At 36.4% G+C, this 22,301-nt stretch overlaps 1 protein-coding gene across 1 annotated transcript; it reads right to left on the reverse strand.

The window, feature by feature from the left end:
- Positions 1-1,548: 1,548 nt before the first annotated feature.
- Positions 1,549-22,167, reverse strand: LOC139142603 (coiled-coil domain-containing protein 181-like). Its single transcript, XM_070712597.1, has 7 exons — positions 22,028-22,167; positions 9,811-9,965; positions 9,506-9,589; positions 8,451-9,470; positions 7,404-7,558; positions 5,503-5,580; positions 1,549-4,567 (listed from the first exon to the last, which is right to left on the reverse strand). Exons 2-7 carry the CDS (start codon positions 9,937-9,939, stop codon positions 4,396-4,398), a joined length of 1,638 nt encoding a protein of 545 aa, XP_070568698.1. The 5' UTR covers positions 9,940-9,965; positions 22,028-22,167; the 3' UTR covers positions 1,549-4,395.
- Between the last annotated feature and the right edge of the window lie 134 nt (positions 22,168-22,301).

Raw genomic sequence — 22,301 nt, forward strand, 5'->3', positions numbered from 1 at the left:
TCTAAGGTCCCTTGAGATCTCACCTTCCAATGGTCTCAGTGTGTTATATGAAAAACCCTATAATAGACCACAGCACAGAAATGAATGAAATCACATTCCCAGATATTATAGATCTACCGCTACATGTACTGTGATGTCAGGTCCAATATCCCCATTGAATAACTTGCATGTAAAGTTTACATATAGATGTGCTAAATTCAGTTCAGCATGTGGTAAAAACAAGATACACGCTCAAAACTTTGTTAAATTCAAAAAATCTGGTTTTTTTATTCCATGATTAATGTGATGAAAGTATGAATGAATGTTACATTTGAAGATGTACAGATAAAGTTGCTATGACATATTAAAGCAGCAAACAATCGCACAGAATTACAGCCAGATAGTTATTACAGAAAGGAATCTGCTCACAATAGATAAATATAGGAAACAGTCAAAGTAGTACTGGTTAAGTAAAAAAATAAGCATTTCTACATCTTTGAAACTGCCAGGCATCAAGCTTTGATGATGCTATAGAAATGTGACCTTTGCCCCTTCACCTCTAGATTGACCTCTACCTGCTTCCTTGTAGCTATCCCTCATTTCTGTGAATATGTACAAATAAATTGCTGAGAGAATTCTATTTGTCACCAGCAAGTTCAAAATTGAAAGCCAAATATAATCATTCAGTTCTAAATGTAAATTCACCCTTCTATACGTGTGACCAGTGTATGAACCCAGTCCAGATACTGTAAAAGTTGATCATTTTCAAATATATATTTGAAAGTTTTGACTTGGGAGGAAGAAAAAATGCAACTGGCCACAAAAGGTTCCTTTTCTCTTCTGAAGTATGCATTATAGACTGATGATGCAACAATATCTTTCATTAGTTTTGGAAAGTGGATGAGGGATTTAATTGCACAGCAAAACTACAAGTCACCTGAAAAATGCTGTACCAAAGTGATAGGAAATACTGATGTCGTGAACTGATTTGACTACATTTGCACTGCAACATTTTGTAACTACTTGTATGTCATTGTAGATGAAATATACACACTGCTCTGCTTTTTCAGGAGTTGTGATAATTACTGCTGAAGGCAATTTTAATTCATGTCAATTTGTCAAATTTCTTCAAATGTCTATGACTTCCAATTGGTTGTCATTTCATGGTATGTTTCTTGATTGGCTTAGAAATATCATGTGACAAGTTGCCAAATTTCATACAATGAAAAGGACAAGGTCAAACAGAAATAGACTGAAAAGTCCGTCACTCGCGGGCGCTCTCTATGCTAGAAAGCATCCGTGACGGATCTTTCAGTCGAAACAGAATGGTGTTCAATCACAAAAACTCAAACTGGGCCTGTTTAATGATAGTCCCTTCATGCAGGGAGGGACTGTGGTTTAAATATTTCACAGCCATAGTTCAGAACAACGCTATGCTTTGCTTTGCTCCCATTTGCAGGGTGCCAGTGGTGACAATGTGTTGCGTATCTTTCCACTCATAAAATCAGATTCCCAGAATAAAACAAAAGTAGCAAAAACTCTAGAACAAGAAACAGCCTACTCCATGAATTTTTATTTCAGTTACCATTTATTCCACTTTCCTGCAAATTTGAAGAGTGACTTTACTTCTCAGAAGAAAAATAACCTTTTAATACATTTCAAAAAAATCCTAATTTACTCGTGACCATTTCAGTCTCTATAGTTGGTAATTCACAGAAACAGTGGGTACTAACGTACAATAGCTTTCTTTGGAAGGTACATTTGTAGTGTTGACATACAACCGCTAACGGTATGTCCTAATCATGGAAGCCCCATGAGAAAAAAAGAAACATAACAGGTCTATGACTGTTACCTTGGTAATGACAATACCGACTGAAATGTGGTTGGTTGAACTTCTCTATAAGCAATATAAGCTATAAGTTTGGACATATTTTTCACTTTGTGAGGCAAGGAAGAGGCAAACTCACAACTTGAAACAGAAACAGTTAATTTAGAAATTTCATTGTGATAGTTAATATGGCCAAAAGCACTGTGAAACTTTCCTGTTGGCTTGGTTTTTGTGGAGGGACCGTGGTTTGACAGAAAGAACTTTATAGCACAATAACAAGTTTGCAATGTCTGTGAATAAATTGTTCTGATTCACACTGACTTGAGAAGGAGTGGTGGGTGAAATATCATAATGTGCAAGTATTTTTTATCAAATACTCGAGAGGGGAATATGCAAAAGACAGTTTCAAGAATGCTAGCCGTTTTTGAAAAAAATGTAGAAACTATGGTTTTGCAGATATGTACAAAGCTTTTACATTTGCAGTCTATGAAATAGGGAATGAAGTCAAAATTCATGTGTAAAGAAAATTCTTTCTTTAAAAGCCTTGTAATCTTCAAACAAGGAGCACTACTAAAATTATCTGTGAACTATTTTTTACAAAGTATACATAATACCTTTGAACTTTCACCCCAATGAGATTGACCTGCACTAAAGTACTTTGTCTTGGTCTTGGTTCAAATTTATTTAAAAAGGTAACATTCTTATTTTCAATCAAGTTATTAATAAAAACACTTTCTGTACATTCTTTTTACATGATAATCTGCCTGCAAAGTAAGCTGCATGTTGAAACAACTCTTGTCCAGATGTGAACATTAGGAACATATCTGCCACTCATGGTCCAGACACTCAATGACTTTCAAGGACTAGTTCAGCAACTTTAAAGCACTTTTTAACGTCTTAAAACCAATTTCCGGGTGGCATTTTTTGCGACTTATCATTCTTAAATATCACAACTGATCATCAAGTCATTTCTGAAAATTGCAGGTGTTTATCAATTTTCCAGCACTTTCCAGGACTTAGTTTCTTTGTCAATGACTTTCTAGAAGGCTGTAAAATTACGGAGGCCTTGGCTGCTGTTCTTATAGGTTGGAGGTGGAAAACACAATGTACGATGTCCTCCAAAACCGATGTCCCCACTGCACTGAGTTCCCACTTCACTATTCAAATGATGAAGTTGGACTTGCAATGCATTCTGGGTAAGCAGGCAAAGTGCTTCCAAAATCCTGTCAAAATATTGCAGTGATGGTTATGTGAATGGAGAAGCTACTAAAGCTTGCTTATATCAACTGCACTTTACATGATAAGGCTAAAATTTTAGTGTAAATTCCCTGATGGTTATAATTTCCAAATAAGCTGAATACATTATCAAAATCTTGATATATGGTTTTGAGCACTTTTGGCACTGAAGACTTAAAATGACACCAAACAGCGACAAATGCGAAAAAAAATGTCTTTTAAATTATGTACAATACTGTAAGAGTTTTACCCTCAAAGTAACAGCTTGTTTTTTTTTTGTCAACTTTAATTGGCTAAAGATAGCTACCTACACTTTTAATGACATCATTAGTGGTGAATCACACTTGGTTACAGAGGAAACATCATTAGGGAATTGTCACCAAGACAACAATTTCATCTCTCATCATAACCCAAGACCCTGGAACGAGACTTATTTCTTGCTTTGTTCAAATGCACGAGAAAAAACTGAACTGATTAACAGTTAAACAAAAATCTCTCATAAAGTATTAATACATTGTCTTAGAATTAATATGATAGAACAGAAATACCAAACAAACAAACAGGAGAAAATTAAAGACTGCTGTAAAACTTGCCCTATTGACAGTGCTTTTCAAGTAACAACCCTTGCAAAAGGTTAGTGTGTCCTGCAAATGTGTTCATAAACTGAGTTTGGCAGAAACCATGCCAGACACATTTTTACATTGAATTTCTGTGTTTTTTCTGCACGTTTTGCACATGTTGTTCTTGAAAATACACATACCATAATTGAAAAGCATATTTTTGTGATCATATAGAAGATAACTGAACTTTAAAGCATGGTATTATTTTCTCAATACATGTTTTCTATTCTGCATTGGCACTTGCTGCCAGATTTCACAGCCCTTCATGAATATTGTTTTTCTTCTAAAAAGCAAAAGAGATTGGCATTTATTTACATTTCAACTTGCCATAGCAGAAATAAAATCTAGCTAGACAGCCATCGTACACTGCCAACTTTGAAATCTATACAATCTATATACAACTTCAGCTATTGGTTTTCAGGGTTTCCTGTTTTTTGGCTTATTTGTTGCTTTTGAAATTTTGTTCTCAAGTGGGAGAGCGGAAACAACAATATGAAATAAGATAAGCTATAGATTTTTGCTTTCAATATGAAAAGTTAACTTAAAACATTTAACAATTAAGACTACAATAAACATTTGTAAATAATAAGCTTGAATATCAGTTGAAATCAATAACCTGTGACCTCTTACTGCCCATGTTTATTTTAATTTCATACCCCATTATAAACAAAGTGGTGATAATATCATACATATTAAGTCATTTTGGCCAAAATTAAATCTTAAAAACATTTCTTAATATCTGTAACCATAGTAATCTGTGTACTTGTATGTTTGTGCCTGCCGGATGGCTTTGGCTAAATTCTGTGATTTTCTTGATCTGCGGGCTTCAAGCTTTCTTCTTAAGTTATGTGCACGACTCAGGGATTTCTGTTGACTAAGCTGGGCGTTTTTCTTTTTCTTCCACCTGCAAGAGAAAAGACGGAAAATCTTAATCTCTGGAAAGAGTGCAATGCTGGCAACCTTTTTACTTTTTTTTCAAATCTGATTTCTATGCTTAGTACAAACTTTTGCAAGGATGAAATATCAAAAGCTGTATTGAAAGTATAGAACCAATTTAATCCTTTGAACCCTGACCTGTGATATTATGTGGGTGAACAAAGCTAAACAGCTTTGTTAGGATTAAAGTTTGATCCAGAAGGTTTAATTTGGTGGTCATAATTTTTTTGCACTACTTCCAAGGGAGTATGAACCTGAAAGAGGCAATTATTATTTACACAATCCTTCCATGGCTTCAACCCTTTCACCACAATGGTTTGGCCCAAAGCCATTGTTATTGATGGTGTGTGTAGACCTGTTTACAGGGAATAGGGATGAACGGGTTCAACTATTCATCCCTTTTTCCTGGCTCTCATACATGTACATGTAAGTTGAGGTTAACTAATGCTTGTGATGGAAAGTGTACAATAAGGCATAACATGTGACTGAACATCTTTTTATTGGTATCGTAAAGTAAAATGTGCCAAACTGACATCCACACAAGAGAGTAAAGTGGAGAATAAATACATGTACAGTTTACGACAGACTGCGCCTCTAGGACAGATATCTAGCCTCTACACATTTACAATACACTGTAACTTTTTTGGTATACTACTTGAGGGGGCTAACTTTAAAGCTTATGGAGAAACAAAAATAGCAAAAAAATCACCAAAAGTTACACCTACTGGCCCATTAAAGGTAGAAATTGTATTATAGAAAAAAAAGACCTGCAGCCATTTGCTTGCATACGACATGACATTGAGGACAAACAATGACTTGAAATGGTGCACTAATTTCTTTGTTTTGTATGGTAGCAGATACCAAAACACTGCCGACATAAATTCTGTAATATTAATGACTTACTCTGTATGATCTGTTGGTGTCCAAGTTGTTGTTGTTGTTGTTGTTGTTGTGTATCCATAAGAATCATAACGCCCTTGGCTGCAGGTCAGAAGGATGGAGACATTTCTTAACATGCACAAACAGAAAGTGCCACTCGAAAAACATCAAAAAACAAAAAACACCTTTTACGCATAAAGAGAGAGTGGTGCCTGTGCATTGGAAGCTATTACAAGCTTGAACAAGATGCTGGGAAGTTAAGGGATCGGCTAGTGTTTTCAGCATGCTGTTAGTTCTGTAGACACATGTATTACAAAGCTGCGTACAAAATAAAACGGCAGACTGCAGTGCAAAGAGAAATCTTGGATGTGTCAGGTTGAATATATCAGGCAAAAATAATTTTTTCTGACAATGAATTAAAAAAAGGTGCTTGAGTTATGCATCACCTTCATTATGTTATATTGATTATGTTTTACTTTTGGATCAAAGAACTTATATTTTTGGTTGTGCAAAAAAGAATGAAAGAAAATAAAAGTGTCAAAATTTGTTACTTTAAATTCTACAAAAAGGGGAATATTGCAGATAGGGACAATGGGGAAGACGAAAAGTTAGTCCACATAATTTGTGTCTGCCTAAACATTGCATTAAATATGATTGTCAATTAGTGAGAGCTCAGGTCTATAGATGCGAGTGTGGCATGATTTGGATTAGACAGGCGTTTCGAATGAGTAACTCTTTCAGTGCATGAATTAATTTAAGTTATAGGAAAGAAGACATGTACTGTTAAAGGCAGAAGTATATGCAGCCACAAGAACAACCCTTTGGATACAAGCAACAACAACAACAACATCAACAACAACAATTCTTGTCTAATTATACTGTTTTCCACATCAAACATGCATTATAAGGCATGAATTCACAGATACTGATCACACTATCCCAGGTTGCACTTGGAGGAGTCAAGAATGTGTGACCTGGAGGTCAATATGTGATCATCAGACATGCAATGCATGTCCCTCAATCACACCATGAAAAGATAACCAGATTATTTTGACATCTGCAGTCTGTGTATATGGTCTGTGCTGTACACATATTGAAATATATATTGTACAGGATTGTTCTCTGAGATCAGTTAGTATAGGTAAGGCCCCTTTCCAGTATCTGTAGTGAAAGATAATCATCTAAATGATAACAGGATATGCGACCTTTAAGGTTAAAGGTCACACCAGGACACAAGAAATTTTAACTTGATATCGACTGGGCTAAAAGACAGTCACTGTTGCTTACCATGAGAAATAAAATTCTGGAGCTCCTATATTTTCTGTTTCTTTCCTGGGGCAAGCAGTTAAATTTCAAATTGCAGCTTATGATGTTTTGCCAAAAAAGTACACTCACAGTTCTGTTATTTGTGTAGAAATTGGTGGGTAACAGAGGGAAAGTGCAAGAAGGAGGGCACTAGTCTTCTACATATCTTCTCCACATACCCCGGTATGTGTCAAAAGTTTTGCAGTGTACAACTTTTACTCTGCAATTTCCCCTAGCAAAGCCTGACATTCATTGCAGTACTGACTGACACATACATGTATGAATAGATATTTCAACAAATTTGGAAGAATGAGGGTCAATTTCAGTTTAAACTTGCTAATCTTTTCTTGAGGAAAAAGGGGATAAATGTGTACCCTGATATTATATGGTATTACTTATGTAACACTGGGTGTAGGCCGAATGTAAACAACGTGGTAATACCAACAGTCCAAGTTCTTGGAAATGTTGATGTTTATCATAAACCTCATGATGGACTCTAATTCACCAAAATGGTTTGGCCAAACCCTATTGTTTTCAATTGGAAAATCTGGACCAGTGTACAGGAGGCAGGGGTGAAAGGGTCATATAAACTGCAACGATTTCATAGATGAACGACTTACTCTCTGAAAGCTTTATCGCAATCTTCTCTACTTCTCAAGTAGTAGCCGTTCAGCTCCTCCTGTGACTGCTTCTTCTCGGTCTGCTTCTCTTTCCTTTTTTCCTGACTTTTTGCCTTCACCCAGCTTTTATAAGCTCCTTGCGGATCTCTCTCCTCCTGTAGACAGTGGCAAGGAAAAGGCAAATCAACAAAAATTAACAACCGTTATGCTGGTATAAGTTGAGGCCATACCAGCGTAGTCAAAGAGCACGGGAAGATACTGATTAATCCTTTACTGTTTGAGTTGCAGGGTCAAAATTATCTGTAAAGATTGATGCGTGTATTTTCTTTCAAATATATTTGTGAATTTCATAAACTTGACACAATTCCCTGTACAGAGGGTTCAACATTACATATGCTACTAACATTATACCTTTATTCATTTTGAATCCCATGAAGCAACAAGCAGCCACCCCTATACTGAATTATTCAAACCCAGATAAGTTTTATGGCAACACACCCCCACTTGCACGAAGTGTCTGCAGCTGACTGAAATGAAAAACGATATCGCTGACAAGTTAACGAAGTCCCTCGCTAATTACAAAGGGAAATAGCGATATGCCAATACAGCTGGGTAATTTGCTAATTAATTAGGTGTCCCATTTCCAGTCACCTCCGCTATAATTTCTAGTCTAGATGTAAGTTTATTCATGGACAATAGCAGAGTTGATTTTAAGGACCCTCCTCTTTCGACTATTTGACGTGAGTTTACGTTACCATGGCAAGATGTTTTTAAAATTTTAGCCAAAGGATATAGAAGGTGAAACATTTCTGTCCTTTGAGTGGAAATTTAATAAAAGGCCTCTTGTCAAATCCTACTGTCTACCTTTTTCCCTTTTATTTACTTCACACCACATACACAACTGCTGAAAATTCAACAGAAGTGAAGATTTTCAGCGCATCATACTCATTTTGCAGCGACTACTTTGAAGCCCTTGATTGAAAATATTCCCAGTGATAGGTCCAAAAAACACATGGTGTGAACACAAAATAAAAGACATAATAATACCTTGTATCCTTCTTCTTGCTTTCTCCTTTCTTTTTCAAGTTTCCTTCTTTCTTTTTCATCCTCCCTTTTCTTTTCCAGCCATGCTTGAAAAGCACTCTCTGCTTCCTCGCGTTTTCTCTCTCTCTCCTCTTTCTCTTTCTCTTCCTGCTCTTTCCGTCTCTGCGCCATCAATCTACTATGCTCCTTTTTATACTCTCTTTGCTCCGGTGTGAGTCCATACCTACTGTATCCTGAATACTGACTACTAAAACCGTCGTCCTCCGCGGTTCCGTCGTTCGGAGGCGAGCGCTGCGTTCCGGCCGAGCTGGCCCGCTGTGAGTTGCCGTTTGCGCCGAGGACCTTCCTCCGGCTGCCCGTGCTGCCGGTGGCGGTCGCCGGTCTGGGATGCGACGGAGGGGTTGGTTGGATTGATTCGCTGCTGTCTGAACTGTTGCCACTGCTGGCACCGTTTCTGGGGCTCTCAGGGACCGGTTCAAGTCCGTGTACAGCTCTCTCTTCAGCTGTGAGGTCAGAAACATTGATCATTTCAAATTTACCATTTCTTTCAACCAATATCGCGTCTTCTCTGTCCTTTTCTTTTGGTTTTTCTGTCTCCTGCTGTGATTCGACACCATTTTCCTGAGTACGACCCCCATCAACATCCTCGTTATCATCATTAATGTTCAAATCTTTCATTTTTTCTTCATTTTCTGCTTCCGCTTCCCTATCCTTCTTGTCCTCCTCCTCGTCATCATCGGGAGGGACTTCTTCAACAAAGTCTTTAAAACCTACTTTTCTGTCCTTTTTCTCCTCAACCTCCCCCTCTTTAGCAAGTTCTTCATTCAACTGTTTAATTCTCTCCCCGACGTCATACTCGGGAGGATCCTCAGAGGGTAACGATCCCTCCTCGCGCATTTTTTGCAATAAAAGTTCGGCTTCGCGCTGCTCTTCGGTGAGTTCATAATCATCCTCCTCTTCCCCGGATTCAGACTCCAGCCTCGGTGAAGTCCGGGGATAAGGGTCATCTCCCTGGTTTTCTTCCTGGGGTGAGGATACTCTTCCGTCTTCTCCACGACTCCCTGGTTCTGGGTGGAATTCCGTGGAATAAAGTCCCCGTCTGCGATCACATCCCGGGGTAATTCCTCTTCTTCCTCAGTCTCCTGTTCCAATATAACAAGAATTTCATGTCAAACGGGAAATAGAACTTATTTTCACAAAAAAAGGTTTATTTTTTCATCACATGAGAGCTTATTTCTACGTTAAATCTCACTCTTTCTGTGTAAACATTTAAATACACATGTTATTGTGATACAGTTTAGGTGTCTTGACAGACGCTACAGGAGGATGTCTCTGAGTCAACACAGATCATCGTTATATGTACCTTTGTTGTTTGTGGTTTATCTTTGTCGATCAACCAATCTAGTTCATTGTCAACGCTGTCGGTGTCGCCGTGGCTACTCGGGCCGATGTCACCGTTCATGACGGGTTGCTGTTCCACAGCAGCACTCATGATTTTAGGTCTTCAAGTTTTGAATCCTTGGGGAAGATAGAAAAAAAAATTATTCGTATAACAAAAAATATGCATATTTCATATATGCCATTGCTACTATAGCAGAGGCAGAAATATAGTGTACTGAAAAAGCTGAACTTGAGGACTTCTCCAACTTAGCCATCTGAACATTGTACTGTAACTTGCCCTGCACATAAAACTGTCATGGTGGGAGGGTAGGTTTGAGGAAAATTTGAGGACGGCAAACAAAGAATTTTATTAAAAGGTGCCTCAATAAATTTTGCTAAATTTTTACAGATCTTCCTGCTTAGGAACAATTACTGTGGTACGCTTAATATTAGACATACTGTATACATGCATGTACCATAGCCTAGGTTACGTATTGGCTGATTTAAACCAGGCACTGACCAGGAGAAAATTCCAAAGTGTTTGTCTCTGACTGAAAGCTGCAGTTCGTTTCTTTGATGTCATGACAACAAGCTTACGGCCAGTACTCACACAGGTGCTGACATGCTACGTACATTGTTTGCTTTGGCCTTTTTCCTGAAACTCGGCTTTGGTGCCACCCTAATTACCTTTGCAAAACACGGAATACGTTAGTAACCTGAGCATTGAGATGGAACTCACTACATCCTCCGGTAGTGATTAACCTCTTGGGGCACCAGACAGCCATTATTACAAACAAATCAGAGAGAACAAAGATTCTTGTCTCGAAAATATTTTTGTAAATTTAGATTCCTTTTACAGTAGCGAGGAAGCGGATTACTCAATGTCGTTAGCTGGATTGCCATAGTAACGGCTGAAAAAAGGACATTTGCGAGTGATTTAATTTCTGTGATCCATTGGCAATAAATGTCTGATGTACACAGTGCTTAAGTACACAAACCTTAGAAGTTATTGCCTGGGTCAATTCTGAGGATCAATTCTTTCAAAAAGTGCCCGGTGGAAAGGAATTTGACCAGTCTACATGTATGAAACCATGGATTTCATGCATCTTGATTGGTATTTACAACATCAATGTGTGAAATTTGCCCTGTGATCTACTTGTTCAATAGCAGTAGTAGCTAGTTTGTAATACTGAAATTGTTTCGGTAAATTGCCTAATTTTCAGCAAACTGCTGATTTCAGCATTTGATAACTTTTGACAGAATGCAGTCACAACATCCCTGGACTTTGAACTTCCATAGAACTTAAATAATTGTGATCTCTTGAATAAAATAATTTTTTATTGTGAGTACTATAACAGTAAACATCAGTTTTTTGCAAAGTCTTTCTTGTGCCGACACTGTAAACACCCTGCCTCGCTCTCCATACAGTTGTACACTGGAGCAATATTTGACTACAACCATCTGAAGAAAAAGCATTGACAGAATTATGTCACTATATCAACCTCTTCCATTTTCCCACTTCATCATCATAATGATGCGGACCAGTCTATGAACTTTGACCCCAGTAACAGGTGGTTTCATCACACTAGAACCTTCAAGAGTTGACCTTCAACATCCATTTAATTAAACGGTGGCATTTTACAATATTATTTTACAGCAAAAAACAGGATGGTTGAACAGTCTCATATACATTACGTTTACTTTTTTGTACGTCCCACACAAGTTTGTAGATAACATTGTAGATAAAAAGAACCAACTCATTTGAGTGAAATACTAATCATGTAACTCTCCACTCCACTGTTTATCCTTGTGTGTCTATAAAAACAGATTGGCATCATTAGGTATACATTGTATTATGGTTTGTTTAGCCAGAGTGCTGTCCTAATTAACTTCAGTCTCTATGATCAACTTGATAAGTAATTTAGCAATTCCCTTGTGTGTTCTATCCAGACGCTCAAATGAGTTGGTTCTTTTTATCTACGATGTTATCTACAAAACTTGTGTACCACGTACAAAAAAGGTAAATGTAACGTATATGAGACTGTCCAACCATCCTGTTTTTTGCTGTATTCACGCATCGATGCATTATCAGTTTTACTGTAATGCACATTGGTAAACTCAATATCTGTAATGCAAGGGTGCATGTCACATACATGTACATGTATCAGAACATCTTTTTACAATTGTTGTCAATAATATTCACCCTGAGTGACAGATCTGTATGTACACATTCCTAATAATTGATAATGATATTATCTTGATTCAAGTAAGTAATTCTGTTCAACTTCAACAGAGTATTGACAGTGTCTGAAAAACAGCTTTGTCCAATAATTTTATATTGAACTATCACCCCATCCTTATTTGTTGATCTCTACTGGCATGCCTTGGCATTATTGTTTCTGATGGAAAAAGGATTTCTCTAAACAGGACAGCTGAGTATACCTGAAGAAAAGACCTTTTCTGCAAAATGTGAAATGAGAGTGTCTATATGGACAGTACAAATGAAATACCACCTGTATTTCATTTTTTTAACAATATAACTTTTGAAGATGTTTTTAACTACAATTGCTTGTATCTACTCCCCAAAGTATATTGAAACACCTGCATGCAACTATAAATTACAATGTATTTAGCTTGTATGTATACATGTAAATGCCCAGCTATTGTTTACATTGGAATTCTACAATAGTCTTGACTTAACTTCACACTTGTTCATAATAAAAATGCCTACAAGCATACAAGACATGTTGTAGGCTGATCAGATGTATATCATCAATTACAAGTAACTGTGTACAGTATAGTATCTGTTAAAACTCTTGAGGATGTGGATCCTAGTTCAGATCACGTTTATCTACAAAATCACTATCAATATTTACTTGTACCTGTACTACACAACATATACATGCTACTGTGACAATTTCAAAGAGTGTACCTGGAACATTGAGTTCTGACACTAGACCGGCCCTTTTTATGCATAAATTTGCATTCTGGACAAGGTGACGGTAATTGCTATATTTGTGAACAGAATTGACTGTAAAAGACAGCCTAATACAACGTTCATGTTCCACACGTTAGAGTTTAGTTTTTCTCATAGATAATCATACATAATTTTAATAATTTTTTATACTACATAATATTTTACAATATTCAGATTATTTTTTTTCAAAATTATCTGAAATATGTATATTTTCTTTCTTGTTTATGATGATTGAGAATTCACTTTGCATGGCAAATGCTTTGCTTATATGCGTTAAACTAAATTTCAAATTAAATTTGTGACCATTTAGCTCACACAATTAGATTTGCATTCACCACTTTGTGTCAGTTCAACGGAGAGAAAAAAGCAGACAAAGCGTGCATTGCAGTAACTGCTTGAAAGAATTAATGAGATTGAATATGCTATCGCACACTGATGACGGGCACAAATATTTGATATTTGCACGAGTTCGTAATCATTTTGTCGGTCAACTGCACACGTCCTTTTCGGTCAGTGACATCAACATGACCATGAATTGTTGGATAAATTTATTCATTAAGTGCAGCGAGTTGGAAAGTTGGAAAATGTCAATGTGTGATGAACCATTCTTCGCAAATATAGGGTGATAAATAATGGTTTATTCAGATCTGCCAATCGGATTTTCTGTCAAAATTTCCTGAAAGCAATTGCAGCATGCAGCTATACTGTTTGATATAGAGCAGGTGTCTCCTAGACTGCTAGATGAATATAGCTTACTTGTTTACTAATTCAAAGAAACATATCATGACCAGGATCACACCGTGAGGGATTTGGTATGACGCATGAAGTCATTTGATTATGCATGCATACAGTATGTGTGGACCATGTGAAAATATTATTTCAAATTCTACATGAGATTTAATGGCCATCAAAACTGGTTACAGTGATTTTTTTAGTCAAATTTGGTCGAATTTACATGTATTGCATGTATAAGAAATACTCAATACAACTTTTGATTAATTAATCTCTGTAATTTTTTTTGCAAATTTTACAGTGACTACATCTCTTGTAGTACTTAAATAATTACAAGTCTTAATTGGAAGTGATTTTGTTTTCTTTTACTAGAAAACATATAAATATTTTTGTATATTGTCAAATGATTTTTAAATTCCAACACAAAGTGACTGAGCCCTGATACAAGAACAATTTTCTGACATTTACATGTAAATGTATGCATTATGGTGAAATTTTCTATTAAAATTCAAGTGTATGATACCATGTGTTTTGCAAAGGTAATTATGCACATACGGACATGGATAATTAAAGTTTTGATAAAAATCCAGCTCAGTCATGCTTTTTTAAAATTTTAATGTGATCATTTATCTAAGAGATATAAAACCTTGCCAGAGAGAGGGAGGACCTACAGAAAATTTAATGCGTCATTTGTAGTATTTCCTTGTTAAAAATGCTACTTCACTTGAAAGGATTTAACCATCAGAGGTTGCAAGAAACCCTCTGGGATGTTACAAACAACATGCATCTTCATATCACAATATAAAAATTCCAATCACATTGCCACTGCATGGCTCTGTATGCAAATCACCACAGCGACTAGGCAAGTAGAACTTTGACAAGGGTCTCATTATGACAGATTTGCTAAATTAACCCTCTGGGTGCCAAAGTAAATTTTTGTTACCTTTATAAAACATCACCCAAACAATTTTTTTGTGGCAAAGCATTTTTTCAGATTTTTCCAAAATGTTGATCAAATACTGAAGCCTATGAAAAGTGCTGCCCATTTGTTCCAAAATTATCAAAAGAATTACAGAAATAATACCGTCAATGACGCTGTACCTTCTCTAATGTGTGGCCAGGTCAGGTAATTGGTTGTTGGCATGGAGTTGTTGGAAATAGTTGATGATGTAGGGGCATGAGGTGGGATATGGACCCAAAGAACCCAAAAGATGATTAAATACATCAATCAAAAAAATTCTAAGCTACTGTATAAACTGCCTAAAGATAGTTCAATGTGGAAAAAAGTTAAACAATTCAGGAAATAAGAATTAACAGTCCAAAATAGTAATGACGCACTTCCTTACTGACCTGAGTGCATGTGAAATACACAACCTGGCATCTGTAAATTAAATGTATACCAAGTGATCATTTCCAGTCACTTTTAACTGTTTTTAATGGATTTTCCAAAGAGTCCTGTGGAAATGATGAAAAACGCCTATCTGGTCTTGTGTTTGTATAACCTCATGGCTGATAATTGTCATAGTATTGAAAAAAATTGAAAGTGAAGAAATTACTGTTTTTAATAGGCATATTTTCCTTGAAATACATGACCGTGTAAAGAATATATGCTAAAAGTGTTTAAGAGTAAATTTCTTTTCAAAAAATAATTTAATTTGTGACCAAAGGATTTTATTCTTTGAGTTTACAAATTCAAACATTGCAATTTGTTCAATCATCTTGTGCAGTGCAAAATTTATAAAATGACTGAAAAACAAAAAAAAATTGGCAGAATTACAGTCTTTGTGATGTAAAATTATGGGTTGACATCACGATAACTGTTAATCTGTTTGAAGTACTAATATACTATAATTTAAAAAAGAAAAATTCATGCAGAAACGGTAAAATATATTGTCAGCAATGTAGTGTTAATTTTGACTTTACATCAAAATATGCCTTTGCTGGATACCAAATATATAGGGCGAAATATCAGCCATGTTCAGCAAAATCCACACAACAGCATTGATCCTTTTCTAATTTGATTTGATTTGCTTATGTTATCCTTGTATGACAATCAGTACTATATGGAACTTGAACACAACACAGTGAATAAGTATGCTGTAAATGAAATGGTGTGGCTGCATCCACATGCAGCAATAGGAGTGCCTTTGTCTCTCACCCCTCATTTCCAACCTGTCCCATCCCTGAAAAAATAGTTTGATCTTATATTTATAATGTTAACAATTTCTGTATTTGTTAAAATGTGCGCATCTCAAAAACTTTTGATCATAAACATTTTCATTGTTTTTATAGCTGACCATCAGTTAACCTGTTTATTTTGAATATTTGCGCATTTTTCCTCAGTATTTGACATTTTCTGAATACCTTCTTATTCAGTTTGTCATTTTCTAAAAGTTTAAATGCTCCATTGTGTGGTCAAGCTTTCCACAAGCATCAAATGTGGTACTTCATATAGGAGGGTCTGCCTCTAGAGGGCGGGCATCATGAACACTCCTGTGTTTGTTGGTTAATTCCTCCACGTAAACTTCTGATTGTACTGTAAACATTGAACATGGCCGACGTCCGATTTTCCTGTCTAAAACTTTCACTCATTTTCGTTCATATGACTCTGAAACTCCAGGAAACGATTGGGAAGAAAGGGTTATCTTGAAATATTGAGGTACTCGCCGATATTTTGCAAAATTAAATGAGAAAAAATGCAAGGAAAATGCCGACAGGCTTACACAATGACAGGCCCAGATCACGTGAGGCCATGAGGGGATATCCACGCAACTCAGTACCGAACACTAGCGCTCACAGAGTGAGCAAACACAAAGTGAGTACCCCTAACGTCAGCTCAGTAGTCTGTAATAGATTGTAGTCAACTAAGAAATCTTGGAGAAAGGCTTAACACTGTGGCTATGCCGCTAAGTCCCTTTTGATTTTTGTCATAGCTCAAAATCGTTCTCCCACACCTCAACCTGAGCCATGAACACCCCACCAGTTTATGATATGACCCATCACAATGGCATGCCGTCAACGGATCTTGACAGACGGAAGTCTTGACAGACGGAAGTTCTTGACAGCAGCATATTGGTTTTCAACTCTAATACCTTCTCTGTCTATAATAGACACGAGAAGGTAAAAATCATAAAAAGAGGTAAAATGTTGCGCAAGAATTTTGGTTGGAAAAATTACAGCACTCAAAAGGTTAATGATGAAGTTAGACGGATAATTTAGGGCTTTGATGACAATCAAAATCTCATGATTACATAGGCTTGGTATTGACTCTTACAATGATTGCTATAATCTTTACTTGTGATGTGCAGTGAATTCAATTCATTATGGATCCTGCTAGCTATCAACAATCAGCACAACCTTCCTTCATTAGGAAATGAATACTAATTCAAATGGGACACATATCTTTGAGAAGCACTCATCAAAAATCGACGCAAGTGATTTAATTGCCAACAGAAACTCTAAGAGTATTTCATTTGCAAGAGATAAGAGTTTTGAATCACCGTGCAAGGCCAGCTGTACTGTTTCCATGACGTCAATGCAACCATCACAACACCCCCTGGGGCATAGGTGTGACACCTGACTGCAACAATTGCAGTTCTAGGATACTGAAGACGAACAAGACAATGAGCTGTACATGTGTGTGGGAACTAGTGCTCTTAACAGCTGCTTCCAGGCTGATCATTAAGTAGTCTCTCCGTGACCAATTAAAAAATACCAGCCTTGGATTTCTTATACATTTCATTTGAACATGAAAATATGATCTTGCTAATTTCACTGATAAAACTGAATCATATACATGCTTGTGGTACACAAGGTCTCAGTTTTGAAAGACAATTATGTTTGCACTTTACGTTTCTAAAATTTAGAATAAATTTGAACGCATCAACTCTAGATAATGCGGTCTCGTATCACAAAATGGACAGTCTGTCTTTTACAGCTGCACTTGAAGAATTATCTCTAGCAAATTTAAAACACAGACTCATTTCTGTGGTGTATTCACAGCGGGCTCTCCAGGGACTTTGGATTCTGCCTGTACTGTAGATCTGCAGAGGGTCTGTAGTACGCCTTCCTTGCATTTACATGCAGTAAAGAAATAAGACCCAAGCTCTTCGTCTACATTGTACCCATTATACGTTTAATCCACAAATATTCTTTCATTGGTAGGCATGTATGGTCTACTGGTCGTCATTTCTTGTCTATCCTCTTTCATAAACTACAACACCGATTTCACCTGAAATTTGTTGAAAACTTCTCCTGAGCAACTGTTGTATGAGCATCTATGTTCAACTTAATTCACCTTTAATAAGTACTAGTACGCTAGTATATCACTGCATATATGCACAGGAAGTACCGGTATTACCGTAATACCTACTGTGTATACATGATTACGGCTGATCTATATAACTTTGCTAGCAGCCTGGTACACTTTAATACCCATTCCTGACACCTGGTACTACAATTAACTATTAGTGCGAGATTGCACTATTGATTTTGTCTGTGTTTTTTCACTGGTGTTTTGTTTGTTTGTCTCTTGGACCCGGTGATTTACTTGCCTTGAATGATAACGATTGCTGGAATTGATTTGGTGTCATATTTTGGAACACCACCAACTATCATAGCAGGATTTATTAGCATGGACTTCCCTTTTATAAACTTCTTCAGATCAACCTCATTGTTTATCAGTCTCATCACTACAAACAAATAGAATTCAGAGGTCAACATATGTCAAAGGTGCAAGGTGAGCACTGCTTTTTCATCCAACAGGCTTGATCAATGACATTGCACCAGTGTTATCATGTAACCTGGAGATCGGAATGTCTCGCACGTGCAAGTCAATTTTTGTCACCTTTAGAAAATATACTCCAGTCAATTTTTTTCAGATTTTGTCAAAATTTTGATAACAAACTGTAGCCAATGAAATGTGATATCCATTTGATCCAAAATTATCAAAAAATTACAGAAAAATTCATAAAAATTGGTGGAACAATTACCAGGGGTTTATTCATTTTACATTATATGATTTCTGTTTTTTAAAGAACACGTAATAAACAGAGATCTTGTTTTGACCTTTACCTCAACGGAAACCTGACGAATTTTCCATTCTCTTTGACCAGAGTATTGAAACCTTCATCACGCTGCAGAAAATTCTTACAATGTATCACCATATGAGTGCAAGACTGAAAATTCCGCAGGCAGGTGGTGTCATGGATATTGTGAGCACCGCAATGCCCCTGAATTTAAAAGTCTTTGAATTCAAAGTCTTCCTCAAGCTGAATTGAAATTGAATGGTATCATGGATTTAAACTAATTTAGGAGTGTGAGTGGCCGAAATAACAGGATGGCATTGTATTATCAGTGCTCTGATTAATATTCTTTTCTCTTCCTCAAACACATTCGCCTCGTCACATATTTGTTGCCAGTACACAGGAATCCATGGTACCTGATAGGTTTTCAGTCAAAGATTTCTTTTGTGAATTGTCTTCCTGGATGCAATATCTACTGATCAGAAATGTATGCTCATAGCTTTTTCATTTTTACTGTACCGTTGCTACAGCTGATAAGAATTATTAAAATTTCCGTAAAATGATTACATGCATATGATATTAAACTAATTGACATAATTGAATAAATGTGCATTTTTGAACATTATATAGTGCAAAACACATAGACCTTTTCTCAATGACAAGTTTATACACCTGTACACTGAGTCTTTTCTAGGCGATATCTTTATTCATCTTAACATGTTAATACTGAATAGAGTGAATATCTAGTTTCACCACTATGATCATTAGTGTAGAACAGCTATCTACTCATGTGGTGTACACAAGCTCGTATAAGCCAAGAAAGAAAATACAATGCATTTCTTTTCACTTTTCCTTTTTCGATTCAGCAACATACACACACATGTACAGTAATGGGTCTTTTTTATTCCAGTATTCTTCATTTCATGACATTTGATATTGGTAAAGTTGTTTAAATGAAAAATCGGGATGTTTTTATTTCAAGTTTCACAGTGACAGTATTGTAAAGGATACAGCAATGAGATTCAATCTTCTTAAGAGTTCATTTCAATTATTACCAATAATTATTTGAAATCAAATATTTAAGATTTTAAAAATATTTTCAATCTCTTTGCAACATCAATTTTTGCTAGCCAAGAAGTTTTTGTGTGGGCAGAGTCCCTCCATATGATATGGGCTTACCAGTGACCTCAAGGAATGTATCACTAGCTTTTTTTCATCAAGTTTGACTGACAAAGGAAGAAGGAAAACTCAGTTTAAATGGCAGAGATGCTGAACCTTGTAATGAGCAAAACTGGAAAAGGTAAGTCTTTCATGTTGCTGAACCCACCAAGACAGAGCTACAGTAGTAGCATTGCCCCTCCTTATTGATTGGCACGATTTTGATGCTGTTGAGAGATATACTCCATGCAGTTAGTCAAGCTGTGCCGTTTGGACAGTGTGCAAAATTGTCCGACAACATTAAATCATTATTCAGTTGCAACACAGAAACAGTGGTCACACTGAGCACTCAGATTACCAGTATTATCACGTCATTTGAAATCACTGCACGTGTTAATATTACTTCTGCGCTGCAGACAAACGTTATAATTCTACCCTGTATTACAATGTAACACAGATGACAGACCTGACTGATTACTTCAATTGATCTTTGTGACAATCCAGTTGTCTATGTTGATCAGTAACTATGGTATGGAATGCGACTCACTACCTGTACTCAGTCACACCAGGCCGTGCGTATGACAACTCAATTTATACCACGTTGCATACAACATTATCTATACAGCATGAATTTAGTACCTATGATTAGAACTTCCATTTAAAGAACATTATATTTCTTAAATTTGCTTTCATAAGTTTTCTTTCTCAACTCCTCTTTGTCCCAGTTCCAATTAAAAGTTAAAACTTGAATCTTGTAAGCAAAATACAATAACTTTCGGAACTGGAGCTTGACAACCAAATCTGAATATATGTTGGGACTTTACCAACGCTGCAACTGACGTCAATACACAATGCAAATCGTGACTGACTCTGCCCCCCCCCCTGTATTGGTTTAAAATTTGTCAAACTACATGTAGATATAGATAATGGTCTCGGTCGTTCAAGGCAAGAGTCCTTGTACAAATGGCAAGGCACTTGACTTTGATATATTGCTCACGCCTACTGCCTTGCAATATACATGTACATACCCAGCCCGTGTGACCTTCTCATGAAAGTTAAAAGTATATGACTCAGAGTTAGCATAAATACTTGCTTCAAACAATGCTAAAAAAAACCAGTTACAATTCCACATACATGTACATGGGATTTGACCTCTCATTTATGAAGTGTGCCAGTGTCATACTGTAAATTTAGTTGGTAGTTTGAGAAACATGGCCAAACCAAAGGGTATTACATGGTGTTTTTTCGTGATACAATTCTATTAAAGGGTCACTGAAATTCAGTCCTGCGTATTGCTATTCCGTCATGAGTATTAGTCAATAAAAAAAGAATAAAGGCATTTATGTTTAAAAGTCATTTTACAAGAGCAATACTGCTTTGATTTGTGAATTGTTAACAGAAAAGATAATTCCTGTGAATATATATATATATATATATATATATATATATATATATATATATATATATATATATATATATATATATATATATCAAAGTTTACAGATGTATATGTATGTATATGTATATGTGTATAATCAAAGTATACAGATTTCCTTGTGGTACACATGTATAATGTACATGATATATCAGTTTGAATTTTATCATCATTGTATTAAACATATATGCATATATATATATATATACATATATATATTCATTTATTCATTTATCTAAAAATTAGAACTGAATTCAGCAACACTAATACTTGGCATACCTGGGAACATTCATACATGTCTTGTACAGTATTTGACAAACACCAGTATTGATCTGAAATCCGGGATTAAACTGCACAATGTTAACCGTTTGGTTAACTTTTCGCTTTGAGTATTCAAAGCCAGACTGCTTGCTCACATGGAATTTTGACCAAAATAATTCGTATCTCTCATATATTTAGCGTCTGTGTCAAATGAGCATCTGAGAGATTTTTTGCTCGGGTGACCGGATGTCAAGACAAGTCATTATGTGCTCGTAGCCAATACCGTAAAGATGGCTACCTCGCTGACTACGCGACAACATGCACCGTGCAACATGAGTGCCTCAACTCGACGACATTTTTTCCAAATATAAAAGCCGCCAATGAAATCTTCTCGTGTGGTTAAAATCAAGGATTCGCAACTTCTTATCTTCTTCAAAGTTTCTAACGCGGCACCGTTGGGCAAGGATCAATATTTTCCGGTGTTAATTCGTTAGTTGTTGAAGTTGGAACCCCCTCGAACACTCGATACACATCAATCAAGGGCTGTTGACTAACAAATAAACGTATGTTAATTTTGACACTAAAACAGTCGACAGAACTCTAAAATACTTACCCCAGTAGCATCCAGGACAATCCTGGATATTCTCTGTGCCCGTGTGACAGTATTCGAGGCGGTGGATTTCACAGGAAGTGGTAAAAATCTCGTTGAGAAATCGGCAGGTACTGGCACCTCGTATCCAAGTGTGAGTGTTGTTTTCTGTGGCAACCTGGTACAGTGGAGGCGGGGCTTATTTGATTGACGGGTCAGCTGAAGAAACCCGGATGACGCCATTCTGCAGGAGAGGTAGATATACTTTTCGTAGGGCAGTAATTCGAAAGTTTATCTC

Source organism: Ptychodera flava, chromosome 10 (assembly GCF_041260155.1).
Source record: "Ptychodera flava strain L36383 chromosome 10, AS_Pfla_20210202, whole genome shotgun sequence".
NCBI classification, from domain to species: Eukaryota; Metazoa; Hemichordata; class Enteropneusta; family Ptychoderidae; genus Ptychodera; species Ptychodera flava.